Genomic DNA, 27121 nt, shown 5'->3' on the forward strand with positions numbered 1-27121 from the left:
ACAACACCAACTAAATTGGGCTGTGAACCAGAAAACACAACTTCAGAAAATTGGTAACTTATTCATTCAACTTCTAATACATTTTTGAGTTAAAAAGCTGCATTAGGATTGTATTACAATTCCTTAATCTAGAACCAAGTAGTTGTTTTGAAAATCTTGGATGATAATATTGACCACTTATGTACTAAAAACAAAAAAGGATTTCATCAGTTTGTATAGGCCAAGTGCCTAGCTGAAAATGATTCACTTTTGCTAGTGAATTATAAGGTTGTAAAAGAGATATAAAAGCAAATGCATTTAAATTATCTATCATGAATCACTGGTTAGCCTGGAAATCTCTTGTTCTTTGGTTAATAGAACACGCAGAAAACCTAAGCTTACAATGCCAAATGAGCAAATATGGCTCATTGTCAGGAACTGAGTGTTTTTCAGCTCTTGTCACTGATTTTTAACCTTTCAGAAGCCAAAGAGAATCTGTGTTTCATCTTAGTTCTGTTGAGAACTTGTGAGACCTTGGGTGAGATACTTTCCCTACTCTGGACCTCATTTCTGCCTCTGCAAAATGAGAGCCTTTGATTTTATCATGTCTAGGGTCACTTCCATCTCTGATATTCTGGGATTCTGGAATTCTAGAGATCTAAGACCCCCACTGCTCCAGTACTACTCCAATGCAACTACTCTCTCCTGACCGCTCTTGATCAGAAGGAAGAGGGAGAAGAAAAAGTATTCCAGTGGCTGCAGCCTGCTGAAAGCATGAGTGAGATCTGGGAATTCAGATAATCTCAGAAATCACATGCAAGCATTACAGAACTTACAAAACAGTGCTGTGTGGAGATCGGCTGCGGTGTGAATTGGGAGACATGGTTTGCTCCTTGGTAAATGATACACAGGAGTCCCAGGGAGATTTTATCATTAGTTTCCTGAGAACAAGATGTGAACCCTTTAAGGAGCCCTTTTCTGTAGAGACAATCTTAAAGAACCAGCCCAGTGTATGAAATTACTAAAGTGTATATATCTGAAAGCTTAGGAACTTGGGTTTATGCAAACACTCCCCGCACCCCCATTCCCATCAAAGGCAGTTATTTAGCTGAGTGATTCAAGCTGTGGCAATAACTTATAAAGGGTGGGGGATAGGTGTGGTTTGGGGGACTTAAACCACATCTGTCTTCCACCCTTCATGAAATTAAGCAGGTAATTGATTCAATTCATCCGCTTCACTTTCTCTGAAGAACTGATTGCCCCTACTAAGTATAAAGAACAACGTTTGTTGTTCCCCCTGTTCATTAGCTAGCCAAATACTTTGCTCTTTTTCACTTCGCTCCCCAGACTACTTTCTAATATGGTTATATTTATGAACACCTCACTACATGGTTTCTAGCTGAGAGATTATGCATTGCATTTGATAATTTCAGAGAATATTTCTTAGCAGCTTCAATTAGTAACTACACTCCAACTGCTAGCTTCCTGCTCCCAAACAGTGCCCCCACCACAAACACATACATATAAAGCACATGGTTATGTTTTCTGTAAAAAGTAGCTTCTCTGGCTGGTACTGAGGTGATTGCCTTAAATGTGTACTTCTTTCAGTTGATGTAAACATCATCTACATGCCCATCATCCCTGGAGTCACCTATGGCATTTCTTCATCTGCAAATGATGATTTTCATTCTTAAAAGTTCTTTTGTGTCAGGAGCTTGAGCAGTGATGTTCTGTATTGTTTTGTTTTGGAATAAGGCAGGTTAGGTTCCCTTTAACCATTTCTAGAGAGAAAAATCCTAAACAGCCCCTTAAAAGAAAACATGGCATTAAAACAGACAGTCAAACAGTAAAAGTGGTTTTATTAGGACATTTAGAGACAAAGCAACTGGTGCTGTGCCTGGATTTTTCATCTCTTAAAGGTTGTTTTGGCCGGGTGTGGCGGCTCATGCCTGTAATCCCAGCACTTTGGGAGGCCGAGGCAGGCGGATTGCCTGAGGTCAAGAGTTCAAGACCAGCCTGGCCAACATGGTGAAACCCTGTCTCTACTAAAAATACAAAAATTAGCCGGGCATGGTGGCGGGCGCCTGTAATCCCAGCTACTCGGGAGGCTGAGGCAGGAGAATTGCTTGAACCCAGGAGGCGGAGGTTGCAGTGAGCCGAGATCGAGCCACTGCACTGCAGCCTGGGTGACAGAGTGAGACTCTGTCTCCAAAAAAAAAAAAAATGTAAAAACGTTGTTTAGATATTGTACAGCACAGCCTGGATAACTGCAAAGTTGGGGTTTACCATGTGACAGAGCTAGATATTAAGCCCAAGTGACCTGAATTATCACTCCTTGGAGGTGACATCAACCCTGTCAAAGTGTAAATGATTTGTTGCTTCACCATCTCTCTGATATTAAATTTTGAGGAGTGGGTTTAAGGTTGTGTTTCAGGTGACACCTACACTTACTTATCATGTAAAACAAAATGCCCTAGACTACCATGTGATTGCAGGGGGATAAATGGTTTTTTTCTAAAAAAAAAAAAATTGACAAAAGCTATATAGACCATCCTGGGTAGATATGAAAACAGGGTGATTCTAATAATCAATAAGACAATTTAATAGGGTCTAGTTGCTCCCAAGATTCCCCAACAGGGAAGAATAAGCAACTGCAGAGCATTTCCCCAGCCCCCTCCCTCTCCTTATGACAGGACACGCCAATAAAACTCCACCTCCTACTCTTCAGTGCCAGATGGGTAAGCATTTAGCCAAGCATGCTGGGAGACACACAGAACTGAAGCAAAGGAGTATCCGGATGTCTTGGATTTTCTTCCCATTCTGTTCTGTTCTGTTCTCATAATACCATCTCGTTACTAGACGTAGGCATTGGACGTGACAATCAACTGCATTTGAACTGAGAAGAAGAAATATTAAAGACACAGTCTTCAGAAGAAATGGCTCAAAGGCAGCCTCACTCACCTAATCAGACTTTAATTTCAATCACAAATGACACAGAATCATCAAGCTCTGTGGTTTCTAACGATAACACAAATAAAGGATGGAGTGGGGACAACTCTCCAGGAATAGAAGCATTGTGTGCCATCTATATTACTTATGCTGTGATCATTTCAGTGGGCATCCTTGGAAATGCTATTCTCATCAAAGTCTTTTTCAAGACCAAATCCATGCAAACAGTTCCAAATATTTTCATCACCAGCCTGGCTTTTGGAGATCTTTTACTTCTGCTAACTTGTGTGCCAGTGGATGCAACCCACTACCTTGCAGAAGGATGGCTGTTCGGAAGAATTGGTTGTAAGGTGCTCTCTTTCATCCGGCTCACTTCTGTTGGTGTGTCAGTGTTCACGTTAACAATTCTCAGCGCTGACAGGTGAGTTTCTTTTCTCTGTTATATTTGCCAGGATGTGAAATTGGGCAAAAAGAAAGGAAAGCTTGTACTTAGCATTTACTGGCCACTATTCTGCTTTTCTCACACTCTGTAATGTGGATGTGAGATTGGAAAATCCGGTGGCATTTAAAATAAAAGTTAGTGTAAGAATGATAAAATTTCTGTTGGCATGGAGGAGAAGGTGAAATTGCATACTTTATGGGTAATTTATTCTTATTGTTTGCTCGAAAGTATACTGAATGGGGTTTTTATTTTTCCCCAGTTTATTAAGTAAAGCAAATTGTTCCAGGTGTAAAAGAAAAAAATTCATGCTTTATACATTAGTGCAGCCTAGTGGTGCAATATAGTCAACATGAAAACCAGGATAGGTGTGAAATTGACCACATATGTATTACTGTATATCGGAAGAGTGGTGAAAAGACACAAGCATCTAATTTACTTGAAATTCATCAAATTAGCTAATGGCAGAAAAACGGTGAGGTTTTCAACTCCCTGGTAACTTAGTGTAATGTCATCACGTAATTCTATTTGTTTTCTCTATAGGCATTCAGTGACATTATCATTTCCAGAGAAATAAATTAATCTTGGTTGACTTTTAGAGCTCTGTGGAGAGAGAGTGTGAGATCCTCTTGCAGTCAGGGTGTTCAGATTCTGTGTTAGGATATTTTCAGTCCAAGTACTCTGTTTTTCTGTGTTCCTACTGTAGAATAACTGTAAAAACACGAAAAAATTTGAGGCTCCAAGTGTTAAAAGTGATGCTTTAAAAAGCCTGCAAGAATCCTGTAAGTAGTCAATGTTTGGCAGTACCAGAAGGAATAGCTTCTTCAGATTCTAGAATCTGAGAGGAGGAAAACCTTTCCCTGTGTCTTTTTACGATTTTTGCTTTGACGGGTCTTATATTCTATTTGAGGGCAGACTGGCTTAATGACTGTAGATTTTAAGGTGGATTTGTTTGAATGAGGAGGTATCTCTGTACCGGCACAGGACTTCTGATTGCAACTTTGCCTCGCCCTAAATCTGTCCACTGATCAGCTTGGGCAACAAATTAACACTTACAAATGGGGAAGAAATTAATCCTCTCCTCTTTACCACATAAACCCTTGGAATTCTTTTCTAGGAAGGTTGATAACTGTTCACTCATGAAGAAAGGAAAATTAATTCAGTTTAACATCAGTCACTTATACAAAAGAAGTCTTTTAGGTACCTTAAGTGTATTACACTTAAGATAATACACAGGTGGTGAATTACTCTCAATCACACGTGAAGTCATGCTGATAAATGTTTATTTGTCCTAAATAGAGAGTCTATACATAAAATTATAAAATTGCAAATCTGGAATATCTCATAGGAGTGAATAATGGAAAAGGTGATTAGCATAAATAAAAATATTGGGATGTATTATGTGCATTTAAAACCATAGCCAATTCTAATTGGTTAACGTTGACTTGGTTATACGCATATGCACGGAGGGTAGAACTGGATGACCACTAAGGTCACTTCTCACCCTAAAATTTGGTAACTTTGACATTTATTTGGACCTTTGCCTCTGATTATGTGTTTCTAGATACAAGGCAGTTGTGAAGCCACTTGAGCGACAGCCCTCCAATGCCATCCTGAAGACTTGTGTAAAAGCTGGCTGCATCTGGATCGTGTCTATGATATTTGCTCTACCTGAGGCTATATTTTCAAATGTATATACTTTTCGAGATCCCAACAAAAATATGACATTTGAATCATGTACCTCTTATCCTGTCTCTAAGAAGCTCTTGCAAGAAATACATTCTCTGCTGTGCTTCTTAGTGTTCTACATTATTCCACTCTCTATTATCTCTGTCTACTATTCCTTGATTGCTAGGACCCTTTACAAAAGCACCCTGAACATACCTACTGAGGAACAAAGCCATGCCCGTAAGCAGGTATGTATTAATCAGTACTCATGTAAATCTAGTTTGAATTTAGAAGTGAAGTTCCTACTTTTGCACAGTGAGTAACTGTGTATCTTCCTGTGTATAAATGCAATAGCAGTGTAGTATTTTTGTTATGAGCATAGGCTCCAGTTTGAATCCCAGTTCTATCACGTACTAGCTGAGTAATCTTGAGCAAGTTACCTAACCTTTCTGAGCCTCGGTTTCCTCATCTGTAAAATGAAGTTGATTACTAGATGATATAGATGAAATGCTTAGGTGCAGAGTATTTCAATAAATGGTAAGACTACTACTATTAGAGAGGGGACAATTGACGTTTGAGAGCAGTCAAAATTTTTTACCCCATGGAATAGTGGGGAACACTGCATAAGATGATACTATGAAGAAAAGCATCTTTTGTTTTAGAAAGTGTAACAGAATAAAAATACATAGCGTATAGAACTGGCAAGAATCCATAACACTATTCAATGCAAACCACTTACAGATGAGCAAACTGAGGTGGGGAGGAGTGAGGGGAAAGAGTGGAATGCAAGTAGCACGAGAACACAGTGACTCACAGAAGCTTGATTACGACCACTGCAAGAGCCACGTGTGCCCCCCCTCTCATAAATATGGACAGAATAAAAGGAATGTTGCCAAAACATAGTTCCATTTGATTAAAAATATTTTTCTAACCTCTGGGGAAGGGGAAGAGAGGATTCCATTTACCCCTTGATCGGTACACAGAGAACTGTGCCTTTTATAGAGCTAGTCCATTCAGTTAGTTTAACAATGGTGCTCATGAGACTGAAGTTGCATATTTAATGCCCATGTGAACCAGTTACCTTTGCTCTATTTGTGACCACGGGCTATATATTCACCTAACTTGGCTCATTTCTCTTATTAATAGATGTAGGTAGGATTATCTTTGCATAAAAAGGACAGCATATTTTGGGTTTACTTCTTTGACTATATGGTTAGAATTCCTTATATAGTAAAAACAATTTTAGATACCAGCTTGGAAACTTTCATAGACCTCAAAAGAATATTCTGACCTAGTCAGCTTCTGCTGATGCAGTGAAAGCAATTTTGTATAGCATCTCTCTGTTTTTAATTACATTAAATTTTGGAGAATTCCATGGCATTCTTTGAGTTAACTGCAGACATCCTAGAATATCTCGAAATTAGGGGGGAAGGTGTCTCTGAATTAGAGTTAATGAGTCCAAGATCAGAGGTTACCATGCCAATTGACTTGCTGTGTTATATAGTCACAGGCTGACTTCCTGCACATCCCAGCCAGTTAGCATACAAATGCATGTTCAAAGGGAAATCAGCTGTAATTAACTGTAAATTTCTGTGTAAATTTATAGGATAACTTTTTAAAATCTCTCACAGCTAAATGATTTTTTTTTTTTTTTTTTTTTTTTTTTGCTATGTTTCTTCCCCCTATAGATTGAATCCCGAAAGAGAATTGCCAGAACGGTATTGGTGTTGGTGGCTCTGTTTGCCCTCTGCTGGTTGCCAAATCACCTCCTGTACCTCTACCATTCATTCACTTCTCAAACCTATGTAGACCCCTCTGCCATGCATTTCATTTTCACCATTTTCTCTCGGGTTTTGGCTTTCAGCAATTCTTGCGTAAACCCCTTTGCTCTCTACTGGCTGAGCAAAAGCTTCCAGAAGCATTTTAAAGCTCAGTTGTTCTGTTGCAAGGTGGAGCGGCCTGAGCCTCCTGTTGCTGACACCTCTCTTACCACCCTGGCTGTGATGGGTAGGGTCCCGGGCACTGGGAGCACACAGATGTCTGAAATTAGTGTGACCTCGTTCACTGGGTGTGGTGTGAAGCAGGCAGAGGACAGATTCTAGCTTTTCAAGGAAAAATGCTGCTTCTCCTCCCAGCGTGTGTATCCGACTCTAAGCTGTGTGTAGCTGTATGGTGTCCAGATTTTTGTTGTTTGAAAAGTGTGTTGAAATCTTAGGAGTGAAGGATCCCTATAAGTAAGTAAAATACAAACCATTACTTTCTTCAAAGTACAAATAGTAATGTCATCGGGCTTTCTAAATAAAATGAAGCCCCACTAAGTGCAGAAAGACAAGTTTATATATGCCAGTGAATCGTAAGGGAAGTCGAATGGGAAGGAAGGTGTAATAAACAAAATGAAACTTAAAAATATCATTTGTTGTTTAATCATATCTGCGATGCTTCTAATTCCTCATATACTGTGATTTGCATAAAATTGTGTTTGTGTTTACTGTGTGGTGTAAATCTAGAGATACTTTGTATGTGAAAAGGGGGTCACAAAAGAGAGAAAGCATCTCTTAGGCTATTTTCTTAAAAATAAACCTTCACAGAATGGCTGCCCTTTTCCATTAATCTGTATTCCACTGTAGCTGAATCTGTGCAGTTGAAATGAAAATGTTTTGGAGCCAGCGAATATACAGCACTGAGTAAGGATCTGGGGCACAGTGCTTGCCTTACTGGGTCAACACTTACAACTGCCATAGATTAATAACTGGGCCAAGTTATCATTCAGAAATATTGTTATAAACTTGCCTTATTCATAGGCAGAATAAGTGGCCATGTTTATGGTGTCATTTGAGGACCCCTGTTGAAAAATCTGCAAACCTGCCACGGTGACTGAAATTCTTCCTTTACGGAAGTTCGTTTCTTTCTGGTAAGCAGTGCCCTCTTTCTAAAAACATGCAGAAGTACCATATGAAATCCCTAACCCCTGGGTGTGCAATTGTGATCAGATCATCTTCCTACTTGACTTTATTAAACCCGATGGGAGGCTAAGTCCTGTAAGTGTATGGCCTAATTAATCTCTGCCCATGGAAATCAGATGGAAAGTTCTGATTTTCTATCCTGTGCTCCTACCTGCTAACATCATTCACTTGTTAATAATTATTGTTTTTTAAAAAAAAAAAAAACTCGTCAATAGACGTGTCAGATTTAGATCTGTGGTTTCAGAAAAATTTTTGGAGCAAATTTAAACATGTTTGGCACTATAGGTAAATTTGTATTTTAAAAAAAACTTAATGTTTGAGTGTGCTTTTGGTAATGCTGAGCTTTCTTTAAATGGCGTGTGGAGTCATGAACATTTGCTAATGATGTGGCTCCAAAAGGTAATACATATTAACATTAGACTTTAACTTTCTGTAAAATTGGTTTACTTAAAGTGTGTGGGGGGGTGATACTGTATTAGTATTGTTTTAAAGTGGACACTGTAATAAGTGTGGAAAAACAAATAAATATGAAATAAAGTTTTAAATGACTCTGTGTAACTTTATATTCTAAAAACAGTATTTCTGACAGAATATAATGGAACCCATTTTAATTCCAAAATGTTACTTTCAACTCACAGAACCCTAAAACAATCTATTTTCCTCACTCTGAGTAAAAATTACATCTTTACTGTCCTAAACTCTAATAACTTTTCAGATATAACTTGATAAAAGTACCAGAATACAAAAGTGAAGACAGCTTTTTGGCAGTTCATAAAACTAGAACTCAAAGAACTTTTTTTCCATTCTCAGCAATCCTTAGGTGAGTTAGGGATATAAAATAATTCCCTAAATGGCTGTGTAGGGCATCAGCCTCCTTCCATCTGTAGTTGTAGTTGGCTTAAAATTCACAGCTTTGCTTTGATTTTTGAGAGGCTGGTCTCTTTTTCAACAGATTATCCTTGTCATGGCTAACCTCACAAGTAGGCCCTAATAGCCACAATGTTTTTCACACTGCCTATTGTGGTTCCAGAAATGTTTCTATGGAAAATTTCATTTCTTTGGAGAGAATTCTAAATGGCAGGGATAGATGGGCTATATACAAAATAAATTCTGTATACATCTCAATTTTGCTCGGGATCTTCCCTGACCCAAGACTTAAAATATGGAACATAATACAGTAATACTCCACAAAGCATGAAAACACAGTCACGAAGTTAGGCATTACCAAAACGTCCAGCAGGTAAGTCTTCATCATTGAAGGTGAAAGCACTACAAAACACTTACCACTCGCATTTCTGCTGAATGGCAAATTTGGGTTTGCAGAATTTCTGCAGTTTGAGTCATCTTACTTAGGTCAGGAATTCATCGATCTTTTTGTCAGAAAGACAGAAATCTTTTTATTTCCACTAAGTGTTGAGATTACAGGATGTGGGGATAGGAAAATTCCTGGACAGAGTGGGCTTGAAGGGACCATTTTAAAAAAATCTGATTTGGTATAGTTCAGTAATTTTTCAGAAACAGTTCTTAGGACAGATAGGTGAGTCCTATCTGGAGTGCAGTCTCTGCTTTTGTAGGTTAATGTATATTTATCCACCAAGAAGACTGTGGCCTATTAGGGCAGAAGTACAACACAGATCACCCCATATAAAGGTCAGAGGGAAGAATGAAGCACATATTCAGAGAGAAGCCAGCTGTGTAGATTCTTCCTAGGTCTAGCATCCCTTTATGTGGCCCATCTACACTGCAGTCCTGGAGTTTCAGTAGCCACCCCTATCTCTATAACCCACCCCTCCTTTTTTTTGTTACCTCGAGTGTTTCTATAACTTGCAAGAAAAAAAAAAAACTTGAAAAAGACAGGTTACAAAGACACAGATGCTTTCAGATTACCTCAGTCATTAGGGAGTTATTCTATGAATATGCAGGGAAATGAGAAAAAGTAGGAACCAGGCCTCATAGAGACCACAGCATTGTGCAATTGTAACTGTCAGATCTCACGACCAAACAGAATGCCATTCCAGGTACAATGTGTTTACCTCTCAACTCCACTGCCTCACTAGTATGGTGACTCAGTGATCCCCCTTCGCTGCTTCAGCTGCTCCTTTCACCCGTGGGGAACTTCTCCATAGCAGGCCTCTGTTCTGCCTTTTACCTTTCCCTGGGAGTATCTCCTTGCTTCTTTGCCAGTCTGACCACGTCCCTGCATGTTCCATATTCAAACTTCCCGGGAGAGGTTCTTACTGGCTCAGTCAAATCCAGTCTAGAATGCAGAGCTATCTGCCAGGTCACCACACAGGCCCTGGGCAGCCTTTGGGCCAGGATGGCTGGGTGACATGGGACATAAGCATAAGGAACCCTTTCAGTCACCTGCTCAAAAGACGGCTGTGGTAGAGCCGGCACTCAATGATATGTGCAGTAGGGTGGTGTCGCATATTATTACCTATGCTGTGAACTCGGGAATGAACTGGGAGCCCAATAACACATTGCCGAAAACAGCTGTATGCTATTTTTGGATCCAGGAAAAAATATTTAGCAAAGTTTAAGCCTAATAAAACTCACATTACCTATATCATAAAAATGCACACAAATTCAGTTCTCCAAGAGTTCCTACCAGAACGAGAACTTCATGAAAAAGAAATGTAATAAAAAAAAAAACTAACCCAAACTATTAAAAACTGTTGTTATCGTTGAAACCATAGATTCACACAACTGGTGTGTGGGGAGCCAGGATTTTCTAGAAGTAGTACTCAACTGCCATGTTTAGAAGTGAAGGTCACTGGAATAGTGAAATAATTTCTTCTGGGAAAGTTTTCCCGACCCTCAAGCCTGGGTTATGATATTTATGTTTACACTAATGGGTTATTCTTTTAAATGAATTAATATTTTTTAACAGCCGCTTTAATTTTTATGCAGAAATATTGGTAAGTATAAACCACAAACAAACGTTTTTTGGGGTCTTCAATGTTTTAGTGTAAAGAGGACCTAGAACCAAAAAGTTTGAGACCTGCTGTCCACCAGCATCTCATATCTGTCATTTGCCAACCATCCTAATTCTGTCTCCCCTGAGCTGTGCCTGTCTTGTCGACTCCTGGGTCGCCAGAGCCTCATGCAGTGCCCTGCACTTAGTAGGGGCTCAATAAATACCTGCCCAACTTAAAAATATGGACCTTTTCCTTTTCAGCAATGAGTGTAATTCCTGAAAACAAAAGTTCTGTTGAGAACAAAAGTATGCTGTGTCTTTCTAAAAGAATGACAAAGAAGCGGAGTTTGCCGGCCAATAAAGCTGGTGTTTACACTGGGATGTTTACATTTATGCTTAAGTTTCAAATACTAAGCTCGAGCGCCACTGAATCCTGCAGAGGCAGGCAACTGCTGCCCCTCCCATCCTTCCCATGGAGTCGAACTCCAGCCAGAGGAAGGTATGAGACCGATAAAGGAGAAGGCTGACACCAGAAAAAGAAAGTTGGCCCTCCTACCCCCTCATTCGTTCATTCACTCGCTCATTCCGCATTAGACACCAGAGCCGGTGCCAGGAGTTTAGGCTACCAAGATGAACAAGATCCGCTGTCTATCCCAGGGAGTCGTAAAGAAACATGTAAAAGACGCGGTTCCTGAGCGGGGGAGGGACCTTTGGGCGAAGGAGGCGCGTCGTTTTCTCGAAGCCAGAGAAATTTGTCCTGTCCGCCCCACCCACTCCCCTAAGATGGCGCCCTCGCGAAACCCGCCCGGCCACCTCCGCGAGGGAATATTCCCACGCCTTCCTTCCGTCTCCCTCCCGGGCCGGCCGATCCGCCGGGGACCCCGCAGAGGTCAAGGCCCTTGAGGCTCCGCGGGATCCCAGTGGCCCTCGCCCCGCCCCAAGGCTGACCCCGGTGGGCGTCGACGCGCGGCACCCAACCCCGGTGCCCCGCCTCCCCGGGCCTCGCGCCGCGTGCCGGCGTCGGCGCCTTTTGACGCCATAGTGGGCGTGTCGGCGCGACCCGCGACGTCGCGACGCGCCGACAATGGCGGCTGCGTCGGCCTGAGCAGGGCTTAGTTTACAAGTAATTTCCTGACGTTGCCGAGGGAGCCGCAGTCGCCTCAGGTCCGGTCGGCGGCGGCGGCGGCGGCAGCGCTCCCGCAGCGCCCTGAACCTAGCGGCGGTGCCGAGGCCCGGCGGAGCAAGCCAGGTGGGCGGTGGCGCGGCCGAGCTCACAGCATCAGCGCGCGCGCGCGGTGGGCGGGCAGAGAGGGGGGCGGTGCGGCAGCCGAGCGGCCCCGATTTCCCGGGGACTGCTGGGGCGCAGCGGGGAGGCGGGCCGGGGGGCGGCGGGGCGCGAGCAGAGTGCGGTCGACCTCCCTTTCTCTGTTCAGTTCCAGCGTCATTTCGGCCTCTTAGTTCTTCTGAACCCTGCTCCTGAGCTAGGTAGGAAACATGAGCGGCACCAACTTGGATGGGAACGATGAGTTTGATGAGCAGTTGCGAATGCAAGAATTGTACGGAGACGGCAAGGATGGTGACACCCAGACCGATGCCGGCGGAGAACCCGATTCTCTCGGGCAGCAGCCGACGGACACCCCCTACGAGTGGGACCTGGACAAAAAGGCTTGGTTCCCCAAGGTAGGAGAGTGCCACGGGCGCCGCTGAAGAGCGGGCCGCCTGGCCAGCCTCGCGGGGCACTCCTTTTACGTTTGCTTTGCTGAGATCCTTGGTCCTTGGTCCTAGCCCCCTTGGATAGCGACGCTTCTTTTTGTTGTGTTTGTTGGGGCACCGATGTGTAAAGGAACGTAAATCTTTAGGGTGGTGTCTTAAATGTAATTTTTAAGTCTTTTCTATGCTTTATTAATCTTGTCTGTGAAGGTCACAGTTGATTATTACATGACTGCTTTTTATTGCAAAGAGGAAAAATACCAAGAGCAAATTTAGTAGCTGTCCATTTCTGGTAGCCAACCCCACTTGTCCTAGGAACTCAGATGTTTAGCTTATGTACTGTGTGCAAAATGCAGTTTCTTGATTTCTTTTTTAAAGTAGCTGTTTATATATCTTTACTAATTGAACTTTCTTTGCACCTTGCCTTACTTTCCTAGTAAATTTTGTCCCTAGGCATATATGTTTGAACCATATAACCACAGGAATAAGACTGGAGATGCACCGAATACAGATGGAAAATCTGTGTGTGTTTGTTTGGAATACTTGGAAATTGCTAAGTATTTTTATTTCAGCTTCGAAGTAAAATAACTAATGTTAAACTTGATTCTGTAAACTTTGTGGTAAAAGTGCCCTTTTAATCTGGCTGTCATAAGCAGGAAAGGGCACACTAATAGCACACAAATTGACTTGCAAGCCAATGATACAAAACCCGTCTCCACTGCGCGACTGGACTGCTGTTTTAAAAATTCTTTTGCAACTTTTCTTTCCCATTCTGTATTTGTATATATATTCCAATCCCTCCAGATTGTTAAAATTTACGATTTCACTTCTGTATTGGTAGTGCTAGTTTGAGTGCAGATTTGGTTTCTTCAACATTCTGAATACTTTTAACAAAGGTGTGATAATGGATTAATGTGTGACTTTATCCTTTTATGTTATTGAAGCCCATACCTCTTCAAACTTTGAGTTTTACATTTTCCCCATTCCATGCGTGCCTAATATTGATTGGTATGATGATATAAGTATATTTCTTTCGTTTTGCAATAACGCTTTTCCCCCAAAGGGGAGGAAGATAGATGAGTTGGATTTGCCTTTAATTTGTTCTGATACTAAAATATAACGTCATTTAATTTGTGATAAAGTTAAAATCAACATTTAGTTTTACAATTATTAACCCCATTCTTTATATACCAAATCAGAGTTCTGTTCTGTGTGCTCTCTGCATACAGATATTTAAGTACTTATTGTACATGTATATTTGTGCATCTGTACAGTAAGAGAAAATTGGATTCTGTGGTTAGATTATTCATTGACTGTTGTTTTTTATTGTTTTATTATCTGGTTCTTCCTTTGTTGTATGTATTTGTAGCCTTAGTCAAGTAGACTGTAGAGAGGTAGTAATTAATAAATGAAACAACTAGAAAAGATGCCAGCATTACTTAAAATGCTTTAAATCGTATCTCAGACTTTTGCATTGATCGTCTAAGTACTTGTGTCTTATTTTTTTATCACCGTATGCACAATTTTCTATAGAAGGTGACTATTCTTGCATTTATATTTTAATAACTACAACTATTATCCACAGCGACACTTCTGTGTTAAGTTGTATAACTATGCTGTAAAAACACAATTTAAACTTCTTATGGGTGGAAATAATTTTGAATTTCACTGTCCGGATCTGTTGAATTGCTTGTTTAGATTACTGAAGATTTCATTGCTACATATCAGGCCAATTATGGCTTCTCTAACGATGGCGCATCTAGTTCTACCACAAATGTTGAAGATGTCCATGCTAGGACTGCAGCGGAACCTCCACAAGAAAAAGCCCCGGAACCCACTGATCCCAGAAAGAAGGGAGAAAAAAGAAAGGCTGAGTCAGGTAAGTGGTTCTAGCTTACAAATTTTAAGTGTAAAAATTAAAAATATGGGTGTGCATATGTACAGTTGCTTTTTCGAGAATTATAATAGCTTTGAAGGAATAAGGTGAGTTTTTTCTTTAAGGTAGTGTCAGTTATAAAGAATCAAGATAAACTGGCCATCTTTTTTCCAGATAGGGCTCTAAAACTAATTATTTGTCAAAAGATTTAAATCCTTTGAAAGCTGGGTAGTGATTTGAGTTAGTTTATCTTGGTCTTTTAAGAGTAAGAGAAAGGTGGTCCTGGAAGTTTCAAGAAACTACTGCTTTGTCAAGATTCCATAATATGACTCTTATCTATTTTTGCAAGTGTTTTATTTATTTAATTAATTTTGATTTCTAGGATGGTTTCATGTTGAAGAAGACAGAAATACAAATGTATACGTGTCTGGTATGTATAACTTTTTAAACAGGTTTAAGGTAGGAAATACTTAATTTTGAGATTTTTCACGAAGTGATTTTTAGCTTTCAGTTTCTCCAGAGTCCATTTTTTATCATTGTGTCATTTTTTGTTCAGCCATTTATATTAGTAAGGAATATGTGTGTTCATTACAGAACCAAGAAATTTAGTGTGTAACTTTGCATACCAACCTTTGGGCCTGGTTAATGTAACTTACAGCAGTGTGTCCCTTCCCATTCAGTGAGGCCCTCAAGAAAGCATAATTTTAATGTATATTTGAACACACAAAAATGTGAAATTTCTTCAGTTCTGTAAATGTAAAACTTTTACATACATTTACAAAATCAACATTGCATTCACGTAAGTTATAGATTTCTAATTGGTAGAATACTCAGTAATTCACCTTCATTATCAATTATAAATGTTTTTTAATTTTTCTTAAATGACAGGTTTGCCTCCAGATATTACAGTGGATGAATTTATACAACTTATGTCCAAGTTTGGCATTATTATGAGAGATCCTCAGACAGAGGAATTTAAGGTCAAACTTTACAAAGATAATCAAGGAAATCTTAAAGGAGACGGTCTTTGCTGTTATTTGAAGGTAAGTTGTATGATCAAATAAGTTTCTTGTATCTTCGTTTTTAACTCAGGAACCAGGGCTATAATTTCTATAGATGATAACCAACACCAAGAACTGTTCAAAACAGGATATGAAGAAAACTGAAATTTCAGTTAGTATCTGTGTGTATCACATTGGTAAGATTATTCACTTGTTTTAAGAAAATATGTTATCAGGTTAAAGTATTATATAAGTATGTGACTGGAGTGCTTCTTTTGTTTTGAAAAATTCTCACTGGAAAGATTTCTTTATTGATATGTACAGTCAATTCAGACTACATTTTAAAAATTCAAGAAGAAAAAAAAAGCCAGTAACATTTTAGTTGTCCATTGGAATGAATTACACCAGGGTTCAGCAAACTCGGGCTCTGTTTTGGTAAATACAGCTTTATGGAACACAGCCACACTAATTCATTTATGCATTTGTCTATGGTTGCCTTTGTGTTTCATTGATAGGGTTGAGTGGTTGCAGCACAGACCTTGCGGCCTACAAAGCCTAAAATATTTACGAACTGGCCCTTTAACAAAAGGACTTTTCTGACCCTTGAATTAGACCATGAAGGAGACGATAGCTTATTCTTACTGCTTTAAAATATTTTTTTGAATGTGAGAAAAGAGAGAGTGGTACTAAGAGAAATTTGCAGAACTGCATGTAGTCATAGTACCATAAATTACACAAAGAAACCTCAATGCCAAAGGCAGCCATCATTTCTGGAACTCCTGCCACCTTAGGAGCATGTGTTATACATTATCACAGGGTACAGAACAAATGATGACATGTACATAAGTCAAACCTGAAAATAATTATAGAGTAAAATCAAAATGGTAAAGCAAAAGTACAAACACCACAGGTGTGTTGTGAGTATACAGTATTCCAGTGAGATCAGAAGAGAGTAGGATTAAGCTGACAGCTTTTTGGGAAATAGGTTTTTGACCTGAATCTTAAACATGATGGTTATGGGACATGAGCATGACCATTTTAGGATGGTAGTTTTGTAATGTTCAAATGTAAGGAGATTTGAGAGTTTTATAAGTTCTTTAAGGATTATTAAAAAATCTGCGAACAGATTCTTCGGGAGTTCTGTTAGATTTTTTAAAATTTTAAAGGAAAAAAATTGAGTTTTGAGACCCATAGAAGTACAAGATTGTCAAAACAGTAAATTGAGTTCCAGGAAAATATAGTGAATTATTCCAGGACCCATATTTATGTGAGCAGCTGAGTTCAGTTATCCATTTTTGTTTTCTACAGGTCCTCTGATCTTTGACTCTGTTTGTATAGGGCTGATAACTGTACTTTCTGTAAGACCTGGAATCCATACATGTATTTAATATAAAGTACAAGTCATCAAATAATTGTCCTCTACTTCTCAGTGTGTTACAGACTTACAATTTAATGGATGAACCAAAAAATTAAAGGCTGGCTATGGTGTTCCCAGTTCCTTGAGTCATCTAGTCTTTTAAGTAAGAGTATTATAGGATTTTAAAAGAAATACACCTTAGAAATCATACAGATTTGCTCCCTTCATTCTGCAGAGGAGAAATTGTGGCCTCAAGAGACAAAATTACCCAATAATAATATAATTTATTGAACACCTACCATATGCTAGTCCTTATCCTTTCCATGCATTATTTCATTTAATTTTGTCAAGAACCTTGTGATGAAGATATTAACTATTTCCATTTTACATATGACGATACTGGGGCTCAGGAAGCTTGAATAATTTACCCAAGTTCACACAGCCAGTTAGGGACAGCTGTGTCTCAAATGCGGGTTTCCTGGTTCAGATTCTAGAGTTCTTTATCTCAAAGAGAGAGATCTCATATATTCATAATATATAAATATAAGAATTTAAATTATTTTATGTATAATCATCATTCATCTAAAAAACTCCTGAAGTTTTATTTCATTGTATAACTGACTATGTTTTATCTTACATTTATAAAGAGAGAATCTGTGGAACTTGCATTAAAACTTTTGGATGAAGATGAAATTAGAGGCTACAAATTACATGTTGAGGTGGCAAAGTTTCAACTGAAGGGAGAATATGATGCCTCAAAGAAGAAGAAGAAGTGCAAAGACTATAAGAAGAAGCTGTCTATGCAACAAAAGTTTGTAATTTTTTTCCCTTTTGAAAGGTTCCATATATTCTGGAGTATATTTTTGGTAATAGCCATCTAGTTTTATTCTGTCAAGTGTGCCTACACATTATTTTAAAATAATTTCATTAGCTCATCAGGTACCTTTAGCAATCTATACAATAGGATGATTTAGTGGTGGGGATTTTAATTTTCCAGGGTGTTTATATGTAATATAATAAGAGCTTAAATGAGCTAAGAGAAGCCATCTGTTTGGAAAACATTGAACATCAAATTAAATAAGATGGTTTAGGCTTATGTACCAGAACCGTTTACTTTCTGTGTGGATTGAAATCAGTTGTACCAGGAGCTAAATTTTTAGATACAGGTTTGTTATAGGAATTAGAAATGACAAGATTTTATAATTGTATTTACTGTAGTTGTATGTAGTATATACATAATGTCATCAAGTTTCTATTATTCTGTTTGTTTAATATACTTTGAAATATACTAGTTTTAAGAAATTAGTCAAAATGATAAATACTTTTATCAGAGTAAATTCTAGTGACACTTCTAACACCATGCTTAAACTAATTAAATATCATAAAAGCATTTAGTTGTGATGTCTCATCGTTTTTACAAGAGCAGGTAAAATTGATAACCACATATTTTTTAAACAATATCAGTAAAATTTATGATTGTAACAGAGTGAGTAGTTTTATGTATTTGAGTGTAGTTTTTTATAATGATAAAGTACCTAAAAACCAATACGATTTAAAAATATTTTTTAGCCTCAAGGTATATCTTTCTGAACTCATAAATACTAAGAATTAGAGATTTTTCAAGGGTCTCATTGGAATGTTTGTATAATCAGACAACAGTTGCCCTGAAAAACATTTAATCTGGGAATTTCAGATACTGGGGCCATTTTGCCTCTGCCTTTTATTTTATTTTATTTTATTTTATTTTATTTTATTTTATTTATTCGAGGCAAGAGTCTCACTCTGTCACACAGGCTGGAGTGCAGGGGTGCAGTGTTGGCTCACTGCAACCTATACCTCCAGGCTTCAAGCTATACTCATGCCTCAGCCTCCCCAGTAGCTGGGATTACAGACATGCACCACCACACCTTGCTCATTTTTGTATTTTTAGTAGAGACGGGGTTTCACCATGTTGGCCAGGCTGGTCTTCAACTCCTGACCTCAAGTGACCCGCCCGCCTCGGCCTTCCAAAGTGCTGGGATTATAGGTGTGAGCCACTGCACACGGCCCCCTGCCCATTATTTTTATTTCAGAAAGTTTTCTGACTGGAACTATCTGAAATACAGTTTGTTGTTGTAAAATCCAGTAATTATCTTTATTAAATACTCAATAAAGTATTGTATGAACAACTCATTCTTTTCTCTCTCCAACAAGTCTGAAGCAAAATTTACAGTTTGTTGTTACTGCTTCATTGCCTCAGGCAGTTGGATTGGAGACCTGAGAGGCGAGCCGGACCATCCCGGATGCGCCATGAACGAGTTGTCATCATCAAGAATATGTTTCATCCTATGGATTTTGAGGTAGGAAGTGGTGTGCTTACTGATAGAAATGCTGATAGGCTTTCTTTCTCTCAAGGGAGCCTGGAGCTTGCCTTGCCTCATCTTTGTCATGTCACCTCCTACGTGTTTGTGCAGTGAGTAGTAAAGGAAGATGGAGCCAAGAAGCTACTTAAGTCTTTTGATTTCCCTTCCCTTTGTTTAGCCCAGTATTGTTTTAAAGTGTATCCCAGATAAGACTGTTTAATAACCATACTGTGTCCCTAACAGCAGCTACTTGATATGGGAAACCATTGAAAAATATCATCATTAAAAGATTTATGGGAACTGCTTGTGGATTTTCAGTGCAGGCCAACAAATATGGGCTGATTTTGGTGGGGAGTACCAGCTTCACAGCTGTAAATGCAAACTTCAGTTTGGTACTAAAAGTTATAATGCTTAATGTCCGTGGAAAATTCTAAGAACAGCAAGTAAAAGTGAATAAGTACATCTGTTATGTATCAACTTTTTTAAGTGATTTTTTAAAAAGTGAATGGAACTGTCCTTCCTCCCCTCAAAAAAGTGAATAAAGGAGGAGCAAAGAACAAGGAGTTCTGAGGAATACTGTCATCAAAGTACCTTGTGTTACATTCTGCCTCTATTCTTATTTCTGTCTACTAGTGTAGACTGACTTTATTGTTAGTGGAGAAACAACTCTTTATTCTCTTCCTGGTTCTGAAGTTAGTAATAGCAAGTTATACAGAAAGCAGGTTATACTGATAGCAAGTTACACAGAGAAAAATGTTCGTAATGTAAAATTCCGTTTTTACCAATGATCTAGTTGTAATCATTGCCCATTCCTGACCCTTTTGTGCATTTAAACAATCAAAATAGTAATATAATTGTAGCTCCCTTAGAGAGGGCCCCAAAATGGACGGTTCAGCTCTATCTCAATGAATAGTGTTGCGATAAGGTTTACTGTGTACCTATGGAGTTTGGACATCTTTTGAGGTCATTGGAAATATACGTGTGGTTTATTTATGAGATTGATTGATTGATATCTCTTCTGACCAGAAATCTGGAAGAATTTTGAAATATAGCAGTTTACAGTTTTACAGTTGCAGTGATAATGAAGTATGATTTATAAACACGTGCACACCAGTTACATTTTGAAATACTGTTTTTGCCAGCAATAACTTTAAAATAAATGCATAGAATTACAAAAATATTAGCTGGGCATGGTGGCGCATGCCTGTAATCTCAGCTACTCAGGAGGCTGATTCAGGAGAATCACTTGAACCCAGTAGGCAGAGGTTACAGTAAGATTGCGCCACTGCACTCCAGCCTGGGCAACAGAGCGAGACTCCATCTCAAAACAAAACAAAACACCAGATCATAGTCATTAAAGCAGCATATAAAATAAATGCATAGATTGATCACAATATTTAGTCTGCTAAATACAACTCCAGGATTTCCTATTATTTATTACATTTTATCCCCCTGCTAAATAAGTGATTTGTTTATTAGGTGACATATTTATTTCTGTGACTTGAGGTCTTTGATTCACACATTTCATACTCCTGCCACTCGAGCGTGAATGTAAATGCAAACCTAATTCAAAGTATCTGGAACCTCTGCAAGTAGAAGTCTGTTGTGTAATTTTGTCTATTCTTGTTTCTACCTCCTGCCTTGCTCATTGAAATACCTTATTTGAGTCTAAGGATCACCCCAGGCAGACTTAGCGTTTCCTAGCTTAACAAATATTCTTTCCCCAAAACCACATTTATTCTACCTTGACCCCTATACATTCCCTCCAGTGAATATTTTTAAAGATAGAAGTTTCATGCTTGCAAATTCCTGATTTTTTTTTAAATCTTCTTGGTTTAGTGTAAACATTACTTTGGAGTTACAGAGCCTTTGTACTACCCTATTTTGTTTCCTTCATAGCATTTATTATTATCTGAAGTAATTTTGACTCGTCTACTAGAATGTGAGCTCCATGACACCCAGTATTTTGTCTACCTTGTTTGCTGCTGTATTCTCAGTACATAGAATTGTGCCTGGCACACAGTTGGCCCTTAATATTTATGTGATGAAGAATTGAACGAATTGCTAAATGAAACCCTTGTTATTTACAAGCCAGAGTCTTTTCATTCACCCAGTGGATAAAACATTTTCTCTTCAGCATCTTTGCAAATGAAAGCGAATTTTCTTTTTAGATGCCTGTGCCACAAAGGATGGTAGGACATTGTCTTGGCAGTGGTGGAATTAGTTCACAAAGAAATGCTTGGTGATGCTATCCTTGTTTGCCCACCTTCCTGGCCTCACATGGTCCAACTAGCTTGCTGAGAGCATGTCAACAAGAAGAATGACAAATAATCTTGCTTTTGTTCACTGTCTCTGAGCACCTGAACCTCAGTGTAGACGTGTGCTGTCAGATATGGTAGACTATAGCCATGTGTGGTTAAATGTAAGTTAATTAAAATGAAATAAAATTCAGTTCATCACTTGTACTAGGCACATGTAGCTAGTAGCTACCATATTGGATAATACAGATATACAACATTTTCATCATCACAGAACCTTCTATTGGACAACACTGGTATAGACATTATATAACTTTTGATAGAAGTGTCCAACAGGAAAACCTGCTTTTATTGCATGTTTTGGGGGAGTGTTTGATTTGACTGAAGACTCCGTATGAACCTAAAGAACACACAGCAGCATTGAGCTTTTTAGTGGAAAACAAAAACTGAATTGTCAGGTTATCCTGAGATATCTGAAAGGAGGCAGGTTTTGGGTGGAGGGGTGTATTTTGATTCCAAACAGTTAGAAGTAACATACCTAAGAATACTGTCTGATATCAGGGTAAATATTGAAGGCTAACATTTTTAATGTGACTTCAGAGGGTCTTCAGTATTTAATTCAAATCCCTATTTTAAAATGCATTGCCTGGCAAATTTGAATACCAAGACATGAAGAGTCAAAACTCAGATGCATTAGCCGGGCATGGTAGCACGCACCTGTAATCCCAGCAACTTGGAAGGCTGAGGCACGAGGATCACTTGAATCCAGGAGGCAGAGGCTGCAGTGAGCCAAGATCGCGCCACTGCACTCCAGCCTGGGCAACAGAGTAAGACTCTGTCTTCAAAAAAAAAAAAAAGAGAACGCAAAGCACTGAGACATTGGTGTAGAAATAAAGGTGATGCCTACTCTCACCATGGAATCACACTTCAATTTAAAAGTTGTTAAACATGTTGAAACAGTTTTTTTTTTTTTTCATATAATCCTGATTTTCCTTGGTGAATAAAAGAGAGGTATTAGAAACAGTTTATCAGATTCTTAAAAAGATTTTCTTGAATATTGGCTTTGTACAAAAGTCTGTGCTATTTTCTGTGAGGTATCTGAAACTCAATAAAACAAAGTTCCTGCCTTCTGAAAGCACTCACTCTAATAGGAGCTAACCACACACACACACACACACACACACACACACATCAAAAGCCATAACTTTTATTCTCTACTCCTTATTCTTCTCAGGTCTGATCATTTTGTATAAAGCAAATTGGCTGCTTCTCCAAAATTGAGTTTTATAAGTGGGGAAATCCAGAGTTCTGCCAACTGTAGTTTTAGAAGCCTCAGATTTATGCAGATGAGTACGATTTTATATTTTTTATTTTAAATCGGATTTCAGTAACTCCCTGCCAGCTTATTTTTGCTTTTTGAAGAACCTTACGGGAGGAAAGCCACAATTCTCTATAGTTCCTCTTTAGCTGATGAGAAAAATGAAAGCGTGTAAGAAAGATAGATGCACTTAAATGTTTCCTAGAAAGTATAAGTCACCTTCAATAGAAATTTATAGATAGGATATCTTCATTTATATTTGTATGTAGTTGAAATTCAAGCTGATAATGTAACTTTTCCTGAGCCCTTTTTATGCATTGGTACTTGGAGAGAGATTTGTTAATTCCCAGAGGGAATCTTCAATCATTTTTTTGTTGTTATAGGGAGATTTCCACCCGAACTCTAGGCTACTAGAAACAGCAGTACTTGAATGTTCTTAATAGCCTCATAGTTGCAAGAAAGCAACAGCTAAGAATGTATTTTATTGCATGCTTAATAACAGCTCCTTATTTGTATGGTTCTGTTACAGTGTGGTAGGAGACAAGACGAACAGTAATCCTTATAATGTTTATTCTGTGAGTTAAAATAGCATCTTGAGAGCACAAAAATCAATCTTAGGACACTTAGTCAATAAAAGGGATATATTGCTCTCTCTCTCTCTCTCCATTACAGCATTTCTGTAAATAGGAATGTATCCAAAACACAAAGCAAAGGACTCTTATCAGTGTGATGTTGATGCCCGTGCAGAACATAGGAATTAGCAGTCTGACTGAATATGCGCCACAGGACTTCCACCTTCTTCTCCTGCTCTGCCACTGTAGGCCCCTTCTGCTGCCTGCCATACTTGTCCATTTCCTTTGTTCCTTTAGCAGGGCAAACCTATAGGAGTAGCAGTGGATGTAGGAGTCTAATTTTATTTGATTTTGAGTTTTTAAAAAATTTTATAGACTGAAAAACACAACTAACCTTAGGCAAAACCTTTTTCTGTTTGTTGATTTATCAGAACAAGAAATTGGATTCTCAGGATTTATAGTTAAAGAAGGGAGCAAACCCGTTTTAATCATGCATATTTTTCAGGATGATCCGTTGGTGCTGAATGAGATCAGAGAAGACCTTCGAGTAGAGTGTTCGAAGTTTGGACAAATTAGGAAACTCCTTCTCTTTGATGTAAGTTCATGACTTGGACATATGGATCCTAAAGCAATCATTCCTCCACCTTATAAGTTCTTCCCAGATGTTAATATACCCCTGAATTTTAGATTAATGTTTTTATATAGTAGTCCACTATCTTATGATAATCATCTGTTAGCAATAATGAGATGAACATGGATTACAAGCCAAGGATTTGATAGATTTAGTATGCCTTGCTTATTTTCCGTCTTCATTACCCTAGAGTACATGATCAGGTGGAAGAAGGTACAAGAAAAATGTATGAGATCTCTGGTTCCCTATTAGTCACATTTTCTCCTCTTTGTGAATTATTCTCATCCTCCATATTTGGAACAATCAGGGACAATATTCTCCTGTATATTTCCTCTTCTCACCCTCTTTTTACTTCCAAAATTGAACCCAATAATTAAGAGTCACCATTTATTGCTTGTGTATTACAAGCTACTTTACATGTTATCTCACTTCTCAAAACCCTTTCAGGCAGGTTAGCACTATTATACCCATTTTATAGATGGAGAAGCTAACACTTTAGAAATTGAACACCTGGCTCAAGGTTGTTCATCTGGTAACTGACAGAGCCAGGATTTAATCCCAGGGCAATATGACTTCAGAGTTTACACTCTTAACAATTATACTGTCCTGCTTCTCATTAGACAGGGATGTCAGCAGAAACATTTCCAAGAACATTGTGCTTGGTTCTTGCTAGGTAAGATTGAGGTAAAGAAGCAGCTGACTGCACGTGACTGGCTGGGATAAAAGGGAAGAAAGACTTCATACATAAAGTCTTTTACTTCAGAGTATCAGAGAGAACACTACTACTTACCTACTTTGTGAAATGTATGTGTTTTATTTTTAATCTTATCGTTCATTCCTTTTTTTTTCTTTCTTGTCTTTCTAGAGGCACCCAGATGGTGTGGCTTCTGTGTCCTTTCGGGATCCAGAGGAAGCTGATTATTGTATTCAAACTCTTGATGGAAGATGGTTTGGTGGCCGTCAAATCACTGCCCAGGCATGGGATGGGACTACAGATTATCAGGTAAATTCTGCTGCTTGTCAAGGGCACACACATTGTATCATTACCAACAAATACTGATCCTTCAGATCTAAATTTTGGGTTCGGTTTAACCTATTTAATGTAACAATGCTTCTTTTATTTTTATTTACTTATATATTTTAATTTTTTACTGTTCTTTATTATTTACAATGCTTCTTTTAAATAATATTTTGCATTCAGAAGATAGAGAAATGTTTGAGTCCTTCAGTTTCTAAGTCTGAAAGTTTGAGGCTTGTTCAGAGTAGTGATAAGAAAAGAACACATTCAACCAAATGTTACTCTTCCTTTGTATGCTGTAAAGTATGGACAGAGCTCAAATATTAACTTTTTAAGAGATGAGACATTTCTGCAGTACTGTGCTATTTGGTCTTTATTTAAGTGATCTTATTTAAGGTCAACTCTCGTAAATCAAGATGTAAAGTTTTGAAAACTGAAGACAGGGAATTGCTTTCATTTCCTAATAAGAGATGCTTTATAAAATTAAGGTTGTTTCATCAATATTAGATATGTTCAGAGAAGTAACCTTTTGCCTAAAACTTATTTTAATGGCAGTCTCCATTTATCCACAGGTGGAGGAAACCTCAAGAGAAAGGGAGGAAAGGCTGAGAGGATGGGAGGCTTTCCTCAATGCTCCTGAGGCCAACAGAGGCCTTAGGCGTTCAGATTCTGTCTCTGCTTCTGAAAGGGCAGGGCCTTCTAGAGCAAGGCATTTTTCAGAGCACCCCAGCACATCTAAAATGAATGTTCAAGAAACTGCAACTGGAATGGCGTTTGAAGAACCTATAGATGAGAAGAAGTTTGAAAAGACAGAAGATGGGGGAGAATTTGAAGAAGGTGCTTCTGAAAACAATGCTAAAGAAAGTAGCCCCGAAAAAGAGGCTGAAGAAGGCTGCCGTGAAAAAGAATCTGAAGAGGGCTGCCCCAAAAGAGGGTTTGAAGGCGGCTGCCCCCAAAAAGAGTCTGAAGAAGGCAATCCTGTAAGAGGATCTGGAGAGGGTAGTCCTAAAAAAGAGTCTAAAAAGAAGACACTCAAAAATGATTGTGAAGAGAATGGCCTTGCAAAGGAATCTGAAGATGACCCCAACAAGGAGTCTGAAGAGGAGGTTGGCCCCACAAAAGAGTCTGAAGAAGATGACTCAGAGAAAGAGTCTGACGAAGACTGCTCTGAAAAACAGTCTGAAGATGGCTCCGAGAGAGAATTTGAAGAAAATGGTCTCGAGAAAGATTTGGATGAGGAAGGCTCTGAAAAGGAGCTTCATGAAAATGTTCTTGACAAAGAGTTAGAAGAAAATGACTCTGAAAACTCCGAATTTGAAGATGACGGCTCTGAAAAAGTGTTAGATGAGGAAGGCTCTGAGAGAGAGTTTGACGAAGATTCAGATGAAAAGGAAGAAGAGGAGGATACATATGAAAAAGTATTTGATGATGAGTCCGATGAGAAAGAGGATGAAGAATCTGCAGATGAAAAGGGGCTTGAAGCTGCTGATAAAAAGGAGGAAGAAGGTGATGCAGATGAAAAGCTGTTTGAAGAGTCAGACGACAAGGAAGATGAAGATGCAGATGGAAAGGAAGATGCTGACGAAAAGTTGTTCGAAGATGATGATTCCAATGAGAAGTTGTTTGATGAGGAGGAAGATTCCAATGAGAAGTTGTTTGACGACTCTGATGAGAGGGGGACTTTGGGTGGTTTTGGGAGTGTTGAAGAAGGGCCCCTATCCACTGGCAGCAGCTTTATTCTCAGTAGTGATGATGATGATGATGATATTTAATCCCTTAAACTTGCTTTTTAGGGAGAGTCCTCCATCTACATTTGCCTGTGCTTCAGGGTAATTACTAGTAGTGTTACATGAACATGTGCATAGTGGTAGGATGCCATCAGATTAAAGCATTGAAGTTTTTCATTGTTACCTGTACCTAATGGTTTTAAATATATGTTAATTGATTGTTTAGTTAAAATGTCATAGTTACAATGCAAGTAAACTGGATACTTGTTCTTTTGTCAGATTTGTTAAATGCATGCAGAATAATATTTTTAAAAGTATTGATTGAAGTTTGTGATATTCATCAATAAAAATAAGTTGATAATATGCAGAAACTGAAAATTGGACTTGAGTTAAATT

The 27121-nt window shown here is 38.7% G+C and overlaps 2 protein-coding genes across 4 annotated transcripts; both read left to right on the forward strand.

Moving 5' to 3' along the window:
• Positions 1-2747: 2747 nt before the first annotated feature.
• BRS3 (bombesin receptor subtype 3) lies at positions 2748-8543 on the forward strand. The gene is made up of 3 exons (XM_032756453.1): positions 2748-3349; positions 4932-5283; positions 6724-8543. The coding sequence occupies exons 1-3, from the start codon at positions 2916-2918 to the stop codon at positions 7135-7137; spliced, it is 1200 nt and encodes a 399-aa protein (XP_032612344.1). The 5' UTR covers positions 2748-2915; the 3' UTR covers positions 7138-8543.
• A 3429-nt stretch (positions 8544-11972) lies between these two features.
• Positions 11973-27106, forward strand: HTATSF1 (HIV-1 Tat specific factor 1). Of its 3 annotated transcripts, none has more exons than XM_032757719.2 (10): positions 11973-12164; positions 12349-12595; positions 14324-14504; positions 14884-14931; positions 15390-15544; positions 17507-17670; positions 19099-19198; positions 23855-23944; positions 24846-24983; positions 25571-27106. In XM_032757719.2, the coding sequence occupies exons 2-10, from the start codon at positions 12410-12412 to the stop codon at positions 26768-26770; spliced, it is 2262 nt and encodes a 753-aa protein (XP_032613610.1). In that variant the 5' UTR covers positions 11973-12164; positions 12349-12409; the 3' UTR covers positions 26771-27106. The 3 variants fall into 3 exon arrangements, with proteins under 3 accessions (XP_032613610.1, XP_032613611.1, XP_032613609.1); XM_032757720.2 differs by having other exon boundaries at positions 11983-12164; positions 12401-12595; XM_032757718.2 differs by lacking the exon at positions 11973-12164 and having other exon boundaries at positions 12199-12595.
• The last annotated feature ends 15 nt before the right edge of the window (positions 27107-27121 follow it).

The sequence above is a fragment of the Hylobates moloch genome, unplaced genomic scaffold, assembly GCF_009828535.3.
Source record: "Hylobates moloch isolate HMO894 unplaced genomic scaffold, HMol_V3 SCAFFOLD_7, whole genome shotgun sequence".
In the NCBI taxonomy this organism is placed as follows: Eukaryota; Metazoa; Chordata; class Mammalia; order Primates; family Hylobatidae; genus Hylobates; species Hylobates moloch.